Below are 20,298 nucleotides of genomic sequence, written 5' to 3' on the forward strand. Positions count from 1 at the left end.
CAGACAACGATGTAGGTTAGGCTAGCTGCATCGTCGAGGGCCAAGTTATACATTTGGGGGAAGTTTGGTCTGATCAGAGACGGTAAAAATTATGTTGTCAGTGGCTTTACTGCTTGTAAAAAGTTTAAAGTGAGTGACTGTTTAACCAGTGTGTTTAATTACAGCTCACGGGACTTTTTCTAACAGGTTGAGGCAGGTCTGCATTTAACTTGGAGATAACAGGTAATAGGTCGGCACTGATCTGAGCGGGTTTCAAAACTGCACCTGTGCAGAACTCTGGGGTCCACTACCTGAGAAGGGTGCATAGATTAAAGGCAGTACTTGCATTTTTTCAACCAAACAGCAATCAAACGCTGCGGTTTACACTACAAGGAACATAAGACACTTTTTGTTTGTTGTTGCCTTCGACAGAAGACGACTGTGATGTTGAGAAAGAGCTGTTAAACACTGGAAGATTCAATGACACAGATGAGCAGCAGTATATTTGCTGGCCTGCCTGCTGTGGTCCACATTTTCAGTGCACTGTCTTGTCTGCAAAGCTACTTGTTGTGTCTCAGGAGAATGCAGTGGACAAGGAATGTGGATGAAAAGAAGATATATGGTACTAACTAACTAACAGCTGAGGCTGAACACCAATCGTTGAGGAAATTAGATACTGCAGATTCATTCCCCACAAGTCCACTGTGGGAGTTTTGTGCTGTTATTTGTGCCTTGGGCTTGCACCATGTTATTAAGATGGCTTTAAAGGCAGCTGGAAAAATCAGTCAGTGTCTCGGCATCCAAGGAAGGACAGTGTTCACATTGGAAAAGTATTCAAATCACCCCGTTGGTAGCATTAGTATTACCAGTATATGATGTTACCAGATTTAGCTCAGCCAGTCATATGTCTACTACGCTTGATGGGGATAGTTTGGAGTATGTGTTTGTTCATTCGTGGGATGTGTTTCAGCTGGCTGTTTAAAATAGAAAAACGTCTTATGCATCAATTCTGATTTGCGTGTAGACATTTGCAACACATGTCCGAGAGATTGGGCTGTGATGTATAAAGTGATGACATGCGGGTGCACAGTCAGATCTTCCACATTAACTCCACCTTCCTCTTGTTCCCCAGGGTGCTGTGAGCAGTGGAGGTGGCTGCTGTGAGTCACAACGCTGGTCAAAGTACAGACCGTTTCCTTTTATCCATGCATTCTCTTTCTAAATATACAAACCAAAAGGCTACAGCAACACAGGGTGCACAGGGAGAAATTAAAGGCATGTCTTGTTCACTAGATTTAGATCACTGTATATATTATTACAGTCATTTCTCCTGTGCTCAAAGAAAAAAAGAAAGAAACCAGAGAACGGAGCAAATGGTCAGCTACAAAATAGCACCCAAGAATGCATTAGAGTCTCTCTGTCGTGTAGAAACATATTTCAGCAAGGCAGACACTTTCCACCACAAGGCCATGACCCCTGCTAAATGATGGACTTCTACTGTCTCTCTGTTAGCAAATACTTGTGTAAAATTCTTCGGGTGAAGGATGGGTGATTACCTGGGGAGGTTAAGAAGGCCTCCAGGCCCCTGAAGGCTCATGAAGTTGTGTCTCAGGTTGAGGTGGGTGATATCCTGACAGTAAAATAGATATTCAGGCACTACTTCCAGACTGTAGCAGGACAGGTCCACCAAGCTGACTGTCTGAGACACCACCTACATGCACACACAAACACAGAGTTAAGACAAGAACCTTTATCTGTTTAAAGAGAGTATCAAAATTTTGGCTGACATCACATCACATAGCTCATACAGTATGAAATCTGAAAACTTTTACACATATGTTCTGTCAACATCTGCTGAGTTGGCTGCTGCTGTAGTGCAGGTAGAGTAAATTGCAATCAAAATTAAATCCATATTTCCTAAACTAAGAACTCTGCCACCTCGAGCAAATCGGTTTGACTTATAAGTTATCCTCTTTTTGTATGATATTGGACTAAAACTCAATTTCAGTGATATCCCCATAAGCATCAATCAAATCCAATCAAGAAAACCAGTATTCTCCCTTGGCCCATTATATCAAGACAATAAAGCTCCTTTCCTTCTTGCAGCCTTGCAATCCAAAGAGCATTGATCAGCACAATCAGGCGGCCACCGCCCTTCTGCCTCACGCCTTGTAATGAACTCCAACTTTAAATCCACCCAACAGTGGGGAGTATTTACCTTAAGTGAGCTGCGACAATGGACAGAGGAAGAAATAAAACTGGCCTCAGATTATGCAAGCAGCCAGCTGCCTTGCCAAGACATTACCTCAGACAGACAATGCCCCAGTTTCCAGTTCAATGGAGTTCATCTTCTAGGGAAACACAGTTGTCATGAATTAAGAGAGTGATAGATTAACTCCTTAATATGAGGACGTTACTGTCAGACCTTAGCAAACATGTGTAGACGTACACTGAGCTGCCAGTTCATTAGTTACACCTATTTAAAGGTAATGCTTAAAGGCTGTAGTTTGTGGTGCTGTTGCATTGTGTTGTGTTAGGCTAAGACAGAGTAAGTCCCCAGAGAATGACTATGTGACACACAATGTCCTCACAAGTACCACGGGAGGAGTGTGTGATTACATCTACATGTGTGATTTTGTGTTTGTTTTAGCTTAGTTCAAATCTTGGTCTACTCTCACTATTGTTACAGTACAGTTACACAGCTTCGTCTCACATTTTTCTTGTAAAAATGTAGCTGCACAGAATCCTCCATCATCTCAGAGATGACTGTTTACAGGCCGGGCCATCATTGCAAGCTACTCAGCAGTGCTCGCCCAGTCCAGTCTGAGGAAAGTCTCCTCCATTAACTACAGGGCTGCACACTGTGCAGCAACCCAGAAAATGGGACGGCTGCTCAGCAGAGCGTGACATTACGTCACTGCTTTTAGAGATGACAAAGACAAAACTGCTCATCTCCCACAAAACTACTCATCTGCCAGCCCCTTAAAAAAAACAATTCCTCTTTAACAAGAGTAATTAAATGACGTGAAAGCAGGATGACGGACATAGGTTGACAGAGAAGAGTTTAAAAGGGGTCAAAAGAAAATGAAAGAGTTTTGCTGTTTTAGATGATTTGCATAGCAATTTAAAATCGCGACTGTGAAACACTGTGAAGCAAGGTGATCAAATCAGAAGACGAGCAAAGACGACACCAAAAGAAAACAGCTGTTTTGGAAAGGACTAAAATAGCATGAATAGAAGTACAGTGACTTTTAACAGTTACTGTGGTCCTCTCAGTCCTTCATCAATAAGTCATTTCACATCGATTCAATCATTCATACATGCGATCAGATCATTTCTTATTGCTCTGAGAAACCAGGAACTGGTAGTCATATTTGACTACTAATGTGTATTTGGGTAAATATGCCATCACAGGTTAATATATCCATTAACCTTAAAACATGCTTACACCATATCTAGTCCAGTCAGGTTAGGTAGCACTTTGATTGGCATCTCCGTTCCTGTTGGCAGTCACACTTGAAATCTCATGATGCCACTGACAGAGACAAAATGTTGCAGTACTTCAGGCTCATCTGTGAAGCCTCTGACTTTTTAAACTGTAGAGGGTGTCCTTAATCTGGTGTGATGATTACTGAATAATCAGTTACACAATAAATATTATTCACTGAATTAATTAACTGCACAGACGGTTTTAGCTGATGTGTAGTCAGGAATGGACTTTTAATTCAATTTGTACATTATAGGGAAAGTTTACCCCAAAATCAAAAACACATATTTTTCCTCTTACCTGTAGTGCGATTTATCAGTCTAGATTGTTTTGTTGAGTTTGTAAGTGTGCAGATATTGACTGTAGAGATGTCTGCCTTCTCTCAAATATAATGGACGTTAATGGCACTCAGCTTGTGGTGCTTAAACAACTCACAACAACACTTAACAGCAACGTCTCTTTTCAGAAATCATGATCCAGTTACTCAAGATGATTCACAGACTAGTTTTATGTAGGGACTTTTTTCTTTCTACCGTACTACACCAGCTAACCCTATCACTGCACAGAAGGAAGCAAGCATCTACTGTTAGCTCACCTAACACCACAGAGCTAGCTAACATTACAGCTCACCTGAGGAGGACATCATTAATGTTTACATCTCGCGCTGTCACAAGCACGAGCCTCTAGTCCATGAGTAGATGCATGTTTATTAATTTGATTTTAGGGTGACCTGTCCCTTTAACAACTAATAAAAGACATAAAAGTGTTACTGGCAAGAGATTGCTGACACTATCTATGTTGTTATCCAAATTCCACCACCAATTTATAGCCTGAGTCTATAAAAGAGGACACATATTGCAAAATTAGACTGCAATTTATTACCGATAGTAACTGATTTTTATTGCATAATTACACAAGACCATAAATTACATGTTTACACAGCAGTCACTTTTCTTGCTTTAAAGAGAAACCTTTCTTTTATAGTTGTCCAGCAAACACTACTTTATCTTTTGTTATATATTAAAGTTCATATTTCCTAAATTGTAATAAAATGTACCAATTGTGAATGAACTGTAAAATTGGTGCATAATTATTTCAAAAATCAAACTAATCTACAATATATTTTACACAGTCTGACTTCCTATAAATATATTTATATCAATAATATATATTATTTCTATATTATACATTACAATTATAAATATACAAAAGTTGATATATTGCTCTATAATGTATCCCCGCGCTCCAGTATTCAGTCCTGTCCTGCAAGTGCACTCTGCGAGCACAAATGTACATGCTGACACACACTCTTACGATTTATGCAATGTAGCATAAACACTGGCCCAAATCCACCAAAAACCTTCATCAGTCATCATCCTCAGTCTCCATAGAAACCTCTCGTCTAAGTCTCAGCCTAAACACAGTGCACTAACAGGCTACTCTAACCCAGTAATCCATACCACCATGGTAGAGAGAGATCCTGGACTTAGCATGAATCTGCAACTAATTGGATTTTCTTTCTCTTTTTTTCAGTTGGCTTTCTCCTTCCATGGCTAATTGTATGCTGGCTCGGCCTCAGTGGAGGCTCTCACAGAGGCTGTTCAGCTCCAGGAAGGAGCTGTGGTACAATAGCCATTAATTAGGATATTAGAGACAAAGCAGGCTGAGCAGAACAGAAACAATGAATTTTTTGAAGAACAGCTGTGAAGACCTGGCAAGATTTTCTGACAGACACACAGCATACAACACAAATACAAAAATGTGTTTGGGTCATTTAGCATCTTCTGATCCACGGTGATTTATGTAACAAAAGCTCTACTGCTAAGGGCCTTTATGGCAAAAAAAAAAAAAAAAAAAAACCTCAATAAAAGTGCCCTCAGATAAAAGTAAAAAAGATAAACTCGTGAGTAGAGGTATGCTGCTCAATCAATGCCAGACACCGCTGAGAGTCTGCCTCTGTGGAGCCAATCAGACACACTCAGAGAGGCAGCGGTTTCTGATTGGACGGCTCAACAGGCAGAAGGCAACTGTAGTCCCAACATCTAATCTCTGATTTAAGTACAAGCCCAGAGGGACTAACTGGAAACAAACAAACTGCTGCGGAGAGAAAACATGGGAGACACAAACTGGGTCCTGCACACACAGTGACACACACTCTTTGTCTCTTGCTTACTTTTGATGCCTGCCGATGCCATCGCTGGTAGTCTGCGAGTGTGTCGAAGTTGACAAAGTATGTCTGGGCCTGTGATCCGGCTGAGCTGAACATCAGGCAGTGCTGCCTCCGCTTCACCTCCTCCACCTCAATATAAAGGAAATACACAGATACAATGAGGAGGACACACATTGAGAAAACACAAACGGAAAATGATGATTATCATGACTCATTATTGCAAGATATTGGTAAAAGACTAGATTTTCACAAAGTTATATACTAGTCAGCATTGTTTTTCTTACTGTTCCTCCATGATTTATTACTTAGATTTGATAGAAGACCCTCGACGGTACATGTGCTAACCTGTTCACTTCAACTGTGTGAGCCAGAGGGTTTGTGGACAAAAGTGAAGCGTTATAACTAATCTATTGTGAATGCACACCTGAGGTTTACCACTAAAAATCATATCTGATATCATATCAAAATCATTAAGTGAACATTTTGCTCTCAGTTGATACAAAGTGAGAGGAAATGGTGCCATGCTCTGTTGTACTGACGGCCTACTGGACCAAAAACCAATTTCTCCGACAGCCTGTTGTCCCAAAAACAAATACCCATTGCTCCAAAGTCATTTTTCTCCAAAAATACACACTTCCTGAAGCTAAGTTAAGTTTCTCAACTGAATTTGAGCCACTGATCCCTGGCGTTTTTAGTGACTCTTCGGGGCGTTTCCCACAGCATTGAGCCCGGTTTTCCAGTGGCTTTTTTTTCTACCAAACATAGATGTTTAAGCAAAAACATGATCTTTTCATAACCATAACTAGGTGTTGTTTTGCCTAAACCAAACCACACGTTCACCACAGCCTTAAAGCAAAGTTTCAATGCTACAAAATAATGTACAAGTGTACTGTATCCGTGGTTTACAGAAACGTACAATGTGAACATTTTTACTTGCAATTGGGTTGTGTAAATGCAGGGAGTGTGGTTGTTTTTTGGGTTTTTTGGAAAAACGGGACGAGAAGCAATGAGCATTTGTTTTGGGGGATAACAGCCTGTCACAGAAATGAGCTTTCAATCCAATGGGACATTTTTTGGACTAGATATTGGTTGTCGGAATGATGGGCAGTCCCCCAGGAACAAGGGAAGGGTGCCATGTTTATTTCTAGTTCATTTTTTCTGCACATATACATATATATATATAAAAAAAAAAGACAGTAAGAAATAACAAAAAAAGTTTAAACATTGTGCAAGAGAGGTTAGAAGCCAAATATGGTTTATGTAGATACCTCCCCTATTAGTTAGCAATAGTCATGCTTGAGGAAAGAAAAAAGATAAAAACACAGACTGCGTGATTCATCAACGTTTCAAGACTAAGCAGTAATATAAAATTAATAGAAATGTACAATTACCAAAGAGTTTGTTCACAAGTTGCATTACAATGAAATCCATGTAGTGTCATAAATCTTTGCTGATTAGAGTCCTCCAAGATGTTTTTTGAATAATGAGAATGTAGATGTTGATTGTTATGATGGAAGTAGGTTGTTCCAAAGAGATGGCACTCTGTATTTTAATGAATATTAATTAAGGCAAGTCTGCCAATAGTCCCTGTCTGAACACAAACTAGGGAAGTTGAAGTTACATAGCATGCATCTACCAGGCTGCATTAGATGGTGTGGAGATTTTAAAGCATTTTATGGTGGATTTCTTTCAAATTCAGCACAGGTATGGTAATGTGTACAAAGAATCTGCACTGTCTATAGCTTTAAAGCTTTGAGATCAGAGGTTCTCAACTATTTTCCATCACGGTATTCCAATAAAAAGATTATTTTTTATTGGTTTTCTGTCCGTGGTTCAAGGTAAATGTAAAATCAGCTGCTGTATTGTATTTAGTTGTATACATTCTGCGGCCTACACAGCATACAGTAAAGGCTTTTGCTTTAGACGATACATGTAAAGTAGTGCGTCATCTTTTTAACTAATCAGCACTATGCAGCCGTCCAACCCAGCTGTGTTGTTACAGTGTATCTACACACAGCCCGTAGTGTGGACTCTACCCAGGGGACAGTGAAAGGTTGACACCTCTTCAGGTTATCTGTTCTCCAAACACTGAACTCTTACCTTTCCCCCCACCAGGGGCAGGATGTGCATCTTTCCAGTCAGGCTGTCTTTGACGGAGGCCACGATTAAACAGGTGCCGCAGAGGATGACCTGCCGCTCTGCCCACTTGTGCAGCTGCGACTTGCCCTTCCTGACGCTGAATACGCCTTTCAGCAGGGTCCGCTCCTGCTGGTCTGCATTCACTGGACGCTCTGGAGGGAAAAGCCCACACACAGAGGTTAGTGTAGATCTTCAGACATTGATCTAATATGCAAGAACTCCTAAGTCCCCTGTGATAAACAAATTCAGCTAATTAACAGCAAATGTCAGGCAGTTACACATAAGCTGGAAACTTCCAGAAAATGAGGTCATACAGATACTCGCAGGTCAGTATGATATCACCTATGGATTAGTCAGCTCCTTAGCTTTGTAATTCCTGGAACTGATCTGTCATTGTCACTTAATATGGACACTGCCCTATTATCTCATATACTGTGGATAGATAACAAGTTTGATCTTAGAGTAAGGTGAGGAAAGTTTCTCCATTAAACTCCGTTATTATATACCCCACACCTTGCTGGGAACTGTGTTTGGGAATGGTTATATTCAAACTTCCTAAGAATTTAATCTCTTTCTCTCTCTGGCTGAGCCAATCATCTGCATTCATGTTTGTCATGTGTTGCAAGTAGATACACGAGAAGACAGAGTGCAGTAAGTTAACAGTCAGGATGAGGTTAAATAAAGCAAAACTATAGCTTTGGGTCAAGGGTTGGGTTAGGGGCCTCATTACAGAAACTTCCTGAGTCTGAAATCCTATCTTATCTCAATTTAGGATGACATTCAGGGTTTTTGGTATTACAGAAACATGATTCCTTATTGCATTTAGGGAAAAACACTATATTCTCTTGGGAAAGAAATTAAGCATTTACAGAACTGTCCTAACTTAGGGACTTTACTAGTTAGGAATTTTAAGTTAGGATGGCATTGACCCTGTCCTATTTCAAAATAACTGGCAAAAATGGCAGCACCACTTTTGTTGGGTCTGTATGGCAGTTCGGGCTGCAACTAATGATTATTTTTCAGTATCAATGCATCTGTCAGTTATTTTCTTGATTACTTAAGTAGTTGTTTGTGCTACAAAATGTCAGAAAATAGTAAAAATTTTCGATTGGTGTTTCCCAAAGCCCAGGATGACATCCTCTTTGTCGTGTTTTGTCAACAACCCAAAGATATTCAGTTTACTGTCATAAAAGAGTAAGGAAACCAGAAAATATTTACATTTAAGGGGCTGGAATCAGAGAATTTGACTTATTAGTTACCGATTAATTCAGTAGTTGACAACTAATCGCATAATCCTTGCAGCAGAGGATGGGAGACAACAGGAACACAGAAATATAAATCACAATTCAAACTGCATGGTGACACTTAAAATTTTCTGGACCATGGATTAATGGGTGTCTATTGACAGGCAAGATGATTCATTTTGAATTAGATCGATGTGCTATGAAGCTTACAAGGATGCATGCGGCTCTGCCAGTGGTCGTAAAGATGATAGATGCACTTTGGTTTTTTTGTTAAGGGTAACTTCCAGCCTGAAGCTGAAGGTCTGTCCTAAACATCTCAGAATTGCATGTCATGCGCCTCACAGAGGTCACCTGAGCAATCTGAACTCTGCTGCCCTCAAAAAATTGAACGCCACTCTTTTTTTTGTTCATGATGATGACAAGTGAGAACTGTTGATATTATGGCCTGTCCATCTCAAGTAGGTCCATTCTACACATTTTAAATATTGATGCAGGCATGACACAAGGAGTCCTGACTGAATTGAATTTACAGTTAGTCAGAACTTCGTGAAGGTATACTATGCAGGAGTTGTCTGTTACTGTAAAGTGAAAGTGAAAGACGGCCCCAGACTAACTCTCATTTTGGAACGAGCTTTGTCTGCTTGTTGTTTCGCCTTGCTACATAATTGCATTCTTTCAGCACTGTGTCTGGGATTTTCTAGAGTCCCAAGCTCACCTGGGTGCTGTGCCCATGGAACATCCTAAACACAGCAAAATAAGAAGAAAATAAGACTTTTTTTAAATACTGCATAGTAGGAGTAGATAGGAGTTCTGAGTTAGGATAGGGAGTAGGAATGAGTTTAAGAATTGCTTCTGTAATAGGAAGATAGGATCTGTCCTAGTTCTGAAACTTAAGATAAGATAAGCAGTTAAGATATTTTTCTTTAATGAGGCCCCAGGTCTAGGTTGGCAGTAGCAGTGAGGTTTAATCAGGTTGGTAGTTGAAGATGAGGATATGGGCAGATGTCAGTTTTAGGGCTAAACAGAGGTCTAAGCCACAGTGTCTCAATAAAAGATGCAGATAGATGGTGATGCCAGATTCAGGCCTGAGTTCACAGCCAGTGAATCCTTAATTGCAAATTGCTTTGCAATTAAGGATTCAAGCCCCTCTCTCTTTCCTCTCATTCGTCCTCCCTTTCTTTATAGATCAAACTTGGATCTGTGAAATCACCACACCCGTCAGTACATCAGAGCTAAGGTGCGGGAAACTATTAAGGTGTCCTATGACTGTTGTATGAACATGTATCTACCAATCTATCTCTTCCTCCTTTCTCTCTCTCACTCCATCGCTATCCTAACCTAGCAGAAGCACCAGTCATATTGATGAATGAGTCAGGGTTTTGTCACATTCAATTTCACTCTTTTCAATTAAATTATTCCAACTTGCACAGCAGGCAGCTTTAGCTGGCCAGTGCTGAAGGACGCATCAGACAGCAGTGCTAGTGTCTCTGCCAGGCTTCAAGTACACTCAGGTTAATGGCAGGTCAAATAAGCACGGAGGAGACACTGCCTCAGCCTCTTGTCCTCTGTTGTTAAATTTTTCTCAAACCAACTTATGCTGCCTCCCACTCAGAGGCTCTCATTGGCAATCCGCTCTCTCTCCCTCGTCCTGTCTGACTCGCTCTTCCTCTCCACCTTCCCTTTCACTTCACAAGGGCATCCAAATGAAATGAAAGGCTGCTCATGTTTTTCTTCGCCAGGGAAACTCATAATGAACAAGCCAAGTGCTTCTGACAACAAATTGGCTGGCTGGCGGATCAATAGTAGTGACTGATCCTTGGGCGTCCCCTCACTCAAAGAGAAAATTAGAGAGACAAACCCTCACAGGGTCATTGAGGGGTAGTATGGACCTGTGTGAAAGTGGGAAAACACCTGGACATGGAGCAAACCACAGTGCTTTTTTGATACGAACTGTGATGTCAGTTGGCAGTGAATGTTTGCTCAGATTTGTACTCTTTTATACTTACTTTTTGACAAGACCTTGACTTAAAATCATCGTTTTAGACTGTACTGTATTGAGGCAAAGTTTTTGTATGGCTGCTTGTGTTTTAACTCACTAATTTAACATTTGAGAAGATTATCTTGTTTAATAAAACAAAGAGTTTTGTTGGAAGAGTGTTTATTTTCTTCCATGAAAGGGATCAAAAAGCAATAAACATTTCAAACGACACCCCTCCCTCCTGCACAATTAGAAAGAAGTGTGATTTCTGTGTCATACCCTTCCTGTGTATCACTGCAAGGAGACAAGGAATTACTACCATGAACTGATGCTCAAATCCATGCAAGGAATCCACACACAAATCCCTTCTCTGTATGTCAAATACAAAAAAAATCATTGCATACTTCATTAGAGTATTTGTAATTGTAGTTTACTGTCAACAACATCAAAGGTTTACAAAATACAGCTGACAGCGGAGAGAGTAAATTAGAAGAAACCAAAAATAATATATTCATTAAAACGAGTAATTAAGCAAAACACTCGCCCACTGCAGTGCACACATCAATAAACTCGTCATCACGCACCCACTCGCAACGAACTGACACAGGTTGACAAGATGCTCTCAGTGGCTTCACAGTATAACACCAGAAACAAGCACACTTAGCTTTGTTACGTTGTCAGCGGGCTACACTCTTAAGAGCACTACCTGCAGGAGGCTAACAAACAGTCTGGTGTATAACTATAACTGGTCCATAATGTAAGAAAGAATCCTTAAATGACCCTAAAACCAGTAACAAGTGGTTTTGTTGAAGATTTTCGAAGTTATCTTCCATTTTTTCCACAAGTCATATCTTAATCTACTAGTTATAAACTCTTGTACCTTCATCCTTCTCTGACATTACACCACCTTATTATTACAAAGCTTATCTGGATTCCTATGTCACCGGTCATCTAACAATACGCATGGAACTATTTGAAAATTATCCTGGCCAAATAGTTACGATTCACCGTATTATCCCAATATTCATGAAAATATGTTTAAAAGTCTTAAATATGCACTAAAACAGAAGTGAAAGAAACAAATATTTTTATTGCATCACAGATAGGACACACACCTTTTTTGGCGAACATCCTTTTTAGTGTAATGGTGTGTTTGAAATGGCGTCTTTCAATATGAAATAAGCAAATGCTTGATGGAGATATGATTTTTTAAGGTTAGTGTATGGGCAGCCTGTTTTTGCAGAGTTTCGCCCAGAAGTCTATTTGGGTGCTGCTGGACATGATGTTCACAATTATCCCAATAATGGATATTCACTATGATCAACTAAGCAATTAAACCATATATTGTAGTATCCCTATGTAACAAAGAAACGTATGAAGCAGAACATCAATTATTTGTGCATCTGTGTGAAAATTAGCGTACAAATACAGCATCATACACTCACAACTCGAGTACACTTGAAGTACCTTTTGCTCACAAAAGAGTAGAGCTGAAATGATGGACTGAAAATTAATCTGCAACTTTCAATAATGGATTAATTGTTTGAGCCATTAAAAAAGCTACAATGTTTGTTCTCGCAAATACAACGTAAGGCTTTTCAGAGAAGTCCAAAGGACCAACAAAATTATACCTGAATCAAATGACTTGTCTGCTGGAGCAATGGGTGAGAAATATGCACATAATATACACACAAAAATGCACATTCTAATTCATGTTGTGATCGTACAGGCTTCCATGCATACATAAGGATGGAAATCGGAGGCGGTTCCAGTTGGGAACCGGCTCCAAATTGTCTGACCCATTGGAATCGTATGACTACAGGTTTATCAGTGCCTTTTTTATTGATGCTGTGATGTTTTTCTGACAGTTGCAAAATAATGACATCAAACATCAATGCGTCTACTCTGCTGAAAACTCGCAACAAGAAGGAGTCATGGCAGAGAGGAGAAAACAGACCAAAGCGTAGCTTCATTTCATGAAGAAAGATGACATCAGTGCGGCGTGTAATGTCTGTAAAATTATTATTTCAAATAAGATTGGAAACACCAGAAATATGCCGAAGCACTTTTCTACGCAACACGGGCTTAAAGTCCAGGAATGCCATGCATTAGTCACTTTATGCATGGATGTCAAGCTTCCCAACCGGGCAGCATGTCCGTTACAGAGGGTAAATATCCTACTTTATAATAATGCTGAAATCCTGTGTAGGCCTATTTTCTTCCACACAGAAAAACGATCAGGACTCAATAAAAGAATCGATGAGCAAAAACAGACCGATAAACAGAAACAATATAGTCAATGGTATCAATAAAAACATATCAACTCCCATCCCTTCACGTACACAACATATTGCCTTTTGCACGTCCATATTCAAACAGCCACCCATCTGAAAATCATTGGCCTCTTTACGCAATATCAAACAAGTTCCAGCCATAAAGAGCCAACTTTTAAAACAAACACACATGCTATCCCTCAAGGTCTGTGGGGCTATTAGTTGCTAGGGAGACAGGTTGTTCACAAAATCAAAGTCCAAACTGAGTTGGTAAACCTCCACACTGTCTCCAGCAACCTCTGGCTGCTCTGTGGAAAGCCGGCCAAATCAATCCCATCCCACTGATGACGAATAATGCTGACCATTCGCGGTGGCTCCAGAGGGGTTTGGTGACATGGTCGTAGGTGTTGTGTAACATTGTTTTCTGTTGCAGGATGTTTTTGTCCAAGCTACAGGAGTCTGGAGGAGCGGGGCCACGGAGAGCGAGGCCGTGTTGCCTCTACTAAACTAATCATCAACGTGTCAAGCAGCCTCCTTGGAGAGGCTGCCAAACCACAGGGACAGTGTGACAAGTGACAGATCAGAGAGTCGACTGTACAGCTTCTTGTCTCTCCTCTGTTCATCTCAAGTGTGGCAGCGGCCTTGACTTGCCAGCAAACTCAGTGACATCTCACTTCACATGGCATGCCAGATGAGCAACGGGGTCGCAACAGGTCAGATTCTGCCCCATTATCACAGAAGAATAAAAATGGACAGAGAAACAGATGGCAAGAGGAATAGGAGGGAGGAAAGAGGTGACAGAGAGACATGAAAGATGCAAGATAGGATGTGATTGGTAGATGAAAAGAAAGAGGGGAAGTGAACTGAGGAACTAGAACAGGGCGGAGTGCCGGAAAGAAATATGTAAAACTGAGCCCATTTTTTCAAAATAGTTCCTTATAGAAAAATAGAACTGGAGTAACTGCATGTCCTCATATTTATTACCATAACTATGAACTGATAAATTATTAATATTACATGTTTTATCCAATATTGGAGATTTGATAAGCTCACTGACAGGAAATTAATAGGCAACTCTTTACACAATTAGTAAAAATGAATGGTTGAAGTTACTTTTTTAAGTGAAAATGCCAAAAATTTGATATTTCCAGACTCTCAAATATAAGAATATCTAAAATACGAGAGAATATCCCATAACAAAAATGTCTATAAACTGCATACCGTTGGTTATCTTATTGTTGGTCAAACAAAAGGAGACATTAAATGGCATCACTTTGAGCACTAGGAAATTGTGATGAACATTCATGCTGTTTTTGGATGTTTTTTATTGATTAATTGAGATACTAATCTGCAGATCAACTAATTATAGAAAAAAAAAATCATAAAATGATCTGTTAGCTACAGCCCTCATTTGAATGACCAACAAGAGTAGTGATGTATAATTAAGAACAGCTGTTGTTAAACTGGATGACAGTATACATACTGTATGTTAGAAAATTCACCATCTCAGTAACTATGAAGACAGAGCACCACTCTGACTTTACCCAAAGTATCTGCTCTCTAATAAACCTCTTAAGAATAAAAGAACAACACATAATGCCTCATTTAAAATGATTCATCATTGTAGGAGGGATGATGAAAATTACACTCCCCACAAAACAGGTAAAGTGGCTGTTCTCTCTATGTTATCGTCTAAAGACAAAAGTCATTGTGCCAATTTCATGTCTTTTGTGTAATAGTTTTAGTCTGTGGCTCCTGATTTCCCTGGTCTGGAGGGTGTTTAGACATTTCTGAAACTGTTCTTAATCACATGATTTCAATACAATTGTGGAGCGCTCGGTTGAACACAATACTCCCTGTATCCCAGAGCTTTTTTGTCTTGCTCAAGATTGCATAGATTGTGTTAGCATGCAGTAGGGGGTCAGTGGAGGCGGAAACAGTCTGATTTGACTCAGAACAGCAAGCTCTTTTTGGCAGCAAATTCAAATTCAACCCACCACCCAGATGCCTCCTCTTGGTGGTCTGTGTTTACCTCTGTTTAAAAAAAGCCCTCTTATTTAAACTTTGTGCAAGAAATTCAATTCTGATATCAAATATAGCACAGATGGAAGATGCACAGCTCAATACTGCTTTTGAATGCAGATGACATTACATCAGACCATTAAAATAATGGATGTTTTTCAGCAGCAGTGAGCCATCTGACTTGAAAACTGACCATGAGTCTTTGGTTGAGGGAGAGTCTGTAGGTTTCAAATGAGAAAAGAGGAAATCCTTGGGAGAGACTGAGCTCCATCACAGAAACAGCATGTTACGAGGAGCTGTCAGGAAACCACGGAGCGCCTGCTCTCTGCAGAGCTCTGTTGCTTGGGGCAATTCTGTGGGAACCCGGATCTGAACAGAGTTTCATTTTTCTCTTAAATCTGACTGCTTCTCCGAGTTTTGTCTCTGTAAACCAATTCCTTCTGCCTTGATACCATAAATAAAGATGCAACCTTGTGCTTGGTGATTCATTGTGATTTTAGTCTTTCTGTAGCTCTAGGACACGATTACTATGACTCAGTGATAAACCACTGGGCCTCAAAGTTTCAGACACTGGTTTACCGTCCATGTCATCACGGTTTAGGACATCCGCAGTCTTCATTTAGGTCTAATTTCCATTTGTAAATCAGCACCAGCCGAATCAATAACTTATTAGGTGAGATCACTGCTCGCAGATGACTTATTTCCCTCTGCTCTGACACTGACAGTGGGTTTTACGTGAACTGTGCGCAGCAGCCTCAGGTCTCTAAGCTCAAAGATGTAAGACAGAGATCACCCAGGCAGAGGTGGAACAGGGCTCATGGGAGCTTACAGCAGGCCCCGTCTGTGCTGCAGCTGCATGAGCCAACAAAGAGAACCACTGGCCCTCAGGTCTCTGCCGTTGTTTTCACTAGGAGTGTTTTTTTATTAAGTCAGCATTTAGAAATGTTTACTCCCCTTTCTATGTTTGTTTTCATCTCATCTGTGCACCACTGCAGGAGGGTGTGTGGGAGAAGCAGGAGGGTGGAGAAGGTTCGAGATGAGTTTCCTGAACAAATAAGAGGACGGTGAAGTTTAATAAATTACCTGCTGCATCGCACTTTGAAACACTTCAGCAGCTTAAGAGAAAATAAGGCCATAAAACAGACAAATGCACAACCATGCCAATGAGCAAATGTGTACAACTACATATAAAATCGAAGTATGCCCTTGGATTTGCACGTAGACCACTGATTTATTACAACAAACCAATGTCTACTCGAAACCCAGTACCTCTGGTTGAATTCCTAACTGACTGTTTCATTTGCAAAATTTGTAGAAGCCTGAAGAGATAAACCTAACTTATATCCTTTTCCACCAAATTAGCATGTATCTGCAGGTTTTTAAATGCTGGAAAACCTGTTAGAAATGGGAGACAGACTGCTATCCCATTGCCAGTAGACCAGAGCCTTGTACACAGCTCTGCAGCAGACAAGTATGCCTTTCCGTTTTGTTTTTTTCTTCTAGTGTGCAACATTCAACATTACAGAAAACAGGTTAGCAAGCAGTGGTAAACAGCATAGAGCCCAGTGAAAATGTTACATTGGCTCTATTTCATATCTCTTAGTTATTCAGTCTCTCTCTCAAGTTTGGTGTAGACTAGATTTTGAGCTATGTTTGAGCGTTACTTGGACAGAGCAGAAGACATTTTGTGGCTGTGAATCATAGCATTGCACCAGCAAAGGGGCTAAGATTAGCATGTCCATCATCATCACTGCTGACTGGAGCCGATCAGAGCCAGAGCTGATAAATACCAGTGACTACTGCAAAGTTGAATGCCGATTGTAACCTTTCCCATTAAAGATAAAAGCCAGATGTCAGTGGGTGTTGGTGGGTTTTTGTCCAGTGGGAAAATGGCTTATTTCACAAGAAAAGAAGATGGGAAAAAGATCTGAAAATACAAACTCTTCATAGCACAAGTATGTTTGCAATATTGTTACAGGGTCAGTTCACCAAAATTGCAAAAAATGTGTTTCCTGTTATCAAATGTTTCAGAGGGAGTATTTCTTTGGCATAAAGACATTACGATGAAGACCGATGTGGTCTGTGGATTATTCAGATTATTCAGAAAAACCAAGACATTGTCAATGCAGAAAGACATGCTGCTGAGTGAGCGCAATAATATAGAAAAAATAATAATTCACCTCTAATGTACTGTGGTGGTGACAGATATCTCAGGGACAGTTATCTTAGTACCTGGGTACATAAAGCCAAATCTACATGGCTAGATAACCTTTAGTCAACTTGCATACCCTCAGGTTTATCTTACAACTGCTTCCAAGTTGAAAAGCAGTGTGTAGACTCTCAAAGCCTATTAAATGCAGCACTGACACATGCAGTGCACCACATCGGGTGGTTTTGTAGCGGCTGTAGTCTTTACTGATGGACCACAGTTTCCCTCGTCTGCTTAGTCAGATCATTACCCCTGACAACAGCTGTGAGACAAGCAAGCACCTGGGAGAGGGATCTCAGAACAAGGCTGTTGTTGTGTGTTTCAACAATGTATCACAGCCCACCTACAACACCACTGTGGGTGGGAATGAAAAACCAGGGTTACCTTGTGCCAGCCAAAAATTGAGGTGTACTGGTGAAGCTGTATGACAGGAGAGTTCCTGAACGACAGCACAGGGAGAGTGAGGGAACACACTGGGATAATTCAGCACAACCAACCACCAACCTGCAAATTATACTTCAAAACAAATACTTCTCACCACCTCCCCAGTTCTAAGTGCAGCAAATGGCCAAATGAAGTTGTGCTCTCAGCCTTGGCAGTCCATCAGAAGTGCTGGAGTACCAGTCATGCCTGGTCTCTGGTCCTCTTTTCCCATGAGCTGACAAAAGGAGGCAGGAAGTCTCCAAGGGGCCTGGCTAGACTCTGACCAATGTGGCCTGACTACTGATAGTAGCCAAGATCCGACCAGTTCTCAAGTTGGCAAGGGGGAAACAACAATAAAGCTTCCACTGGACACATAGAGACTAGGAATAAGACTGAGGCCACAGTGAGCTTAAGATCTGACAGCCTAACAAACAAATGTCAGTTGTATTACTAAAGCAGACAGAAAGAGAAAGTTGTATTCATTCTAAAGAGGCTGGCCAAAGTTAGAAAACCGTAACAGTTCTACTTATAAACCACATTTTGTTTTGATAAGTGATGATTATCAAGACTGTGCAGAGTCCTGCATCGGGTGGGTGTTTTGTCTTAATTTTGTTACTGGGTTCGGTTCTGGGTGATAAAAGAACATGCGAGTTGGACTGTGGGTGTTGGACGATAAATATATTAAAATACAATGAAGAGTAACAATAATTTGAATTAATTCCTAATTTGCTTCAATTACCCTAGTTTTGCTCCTTTTTTTGTTCTTGCTTTTGTTTCTTGTTGTTGTTATTGTTGGTATTTTCTTTTGTGACTTTTTGTTTCGTCTAGGAATTTAGCCTGCATGTCATTTGCTTGTGATTATGGCTAGGGGTGGAACTCTGTACAAGCCCGCATGGGCTTCGATCCCCCCTTGCACAGTTGTCTAGTTCAATTGTGCTAAATAAATAAATCAAATCAAATCAAAGTTTCAATGTTTTAATCCTCTGACTGCTGACCGTGTGTCGGCTCTCTCACGTGCAACAGCTGGAATATGAGAGCCGCTTCAATCAGGTGTGTTACTAACAGGCACGTTAACTGTGGAGATGTGCATCTCAATATTATGAGAATAAGCATAAAATGCTTTAAACTGTATTTCCTGCATTACCTTCATTTTACAATATATTATCTTAGTTCCACATGTATGAAATGACCCAAAACAATAACTCTGAACTTGCTGCCGAACCAAATTATTGGAACAACCCATGGTTATTATAAGATTTGTGGTTTCAGGGTGGGACGTGGACCTTGTGTCGGCAGGTCAGGTCGCAGAACTAATTGGTCCTATGCGCCGGTGGCTGGGTATTGCACATAGCCGTTTCAGTTCATTAGATGTTCTTGACAATCTGATGCATGCACGACTCTGCTGTGTAGTGTGTTTATAACAGATAAAACAGGACGGCATGATACACAAAAGTCTAGGATTAAAATTCTATGCTTCTAAACTAAGTATAAAAAATGTCTCAGAACTCTCACAATTAAATCAAAGATGTTATGTGGCCTTTCTGTGTGAAGTTTGCATGCTCTCGTCTAAATCTGTTGCTAAGTCTTCACAGTCAGTTAGAAATTTTAAAGTCTCCTCATGAGTCAGACCAGAGAATTTCAATACAAAGCTGTTGAGATTTGTGTTTAGCTTAAATTCTTATTCAGTGTGGCAGCACTGCATTTCAATGTAGGGAGGGTTGTGTACTTGATGTGGGAGGAATTACATGTGAGCCCTTTAGATGCTGTGTTTTGCTCAGTCTTTCTGTTCCTCTGGCACTGCAGCATGTGAGCAGTTCAGACCCCAAACATAAGGAGTTCCACTGACTCAGCAGGAACATCAGTCGGTTTATCAAGTGGAAACGCATTACAGAACATCATTCACCATTTACCCTTAATGGCAAATCCCTTAATGCTGCTACTGTAAGAGTATCATTAGAACAATGCGCAGACTGAAACGGGGAGAGCTCTGTGGGTTTATGTGAGCTGTATTAAGACACATGCAGGTATACAAATTCCTCATCCATTCTGCCACTGCATTAATAGATCACACTGACACAGGGACACTTAGTCACTTCAGTCCTGGGTTCATGGGAGCATGTTGACAGCAGCAGGTGAAAGGCAGCCCACATGGGGATGGAGAATCATCACAGGATGACGGATGGTCAGTCACTTATCATGAGGCCATGGTGGGCGTGTGTTTGTGTTACCCAGGCTACGCTGAATACTAGAGACAGCTTCAGAAACGCATCACTCTCTGGGAGCCTCAAACAACAACTGGCTTGACTCTGTCCTTGCTGCGAGCACACACGCTTTAATGTACACACAGACACAAGATCAAAAGCAGATGTGATAA

General features: G+C 40.6%; 1 protein-coding gene across 2 annotated transcripts in view; it reads right to left on the reverse strand.

The window, feature by feature from the left end:
- The window catches only part of phlpp2 (PH domain and leucine rich repeat protein phosphatase 2), a 50,712-nt gene that overhangs the window by 20,228 nt on the left and 10,186 nt on the right, over window positions 1-20,298 (reverse strand). For both annotated transcript variants that reach the window (XM_050047975.1, XM_050047966.1), the window contains exons 4-6: window positions 7,737-7,927; window positions 5,640-5,765; window positions 1,536-1,690 (exon numbers count right to left, since the gene is read on the reverse strand). In XM_050047975.1, coding sequence (XP_049903932.1) covers window positions 1,536-1,690; window positions 5,640-5,765; window positions 7,737-7,927 — 472 coding nt within the window. The remainder of the gene's footprint in view (window positions 1-1,535; window positions 1,691-5,639; window positions 5,766-7,736; window positions 7,928-20,298) is intronic.

The sequence above is a fragment of the Epinephelus moara genome, chromosome 1 (assembly GCF_006386435.1).
Source record: "Epinephelus moara isolate mb chromosome 1, YSFRI_EMoa_1.0, whole genome shotgun sequence".
Classification (NCBI taxonomy): domain Eukaryota; kingdom Metazoa; phylum Chordata; class Actinopteri; order Perciformes; family Serranidae; genus Epinephelus; species Epinephelus moara.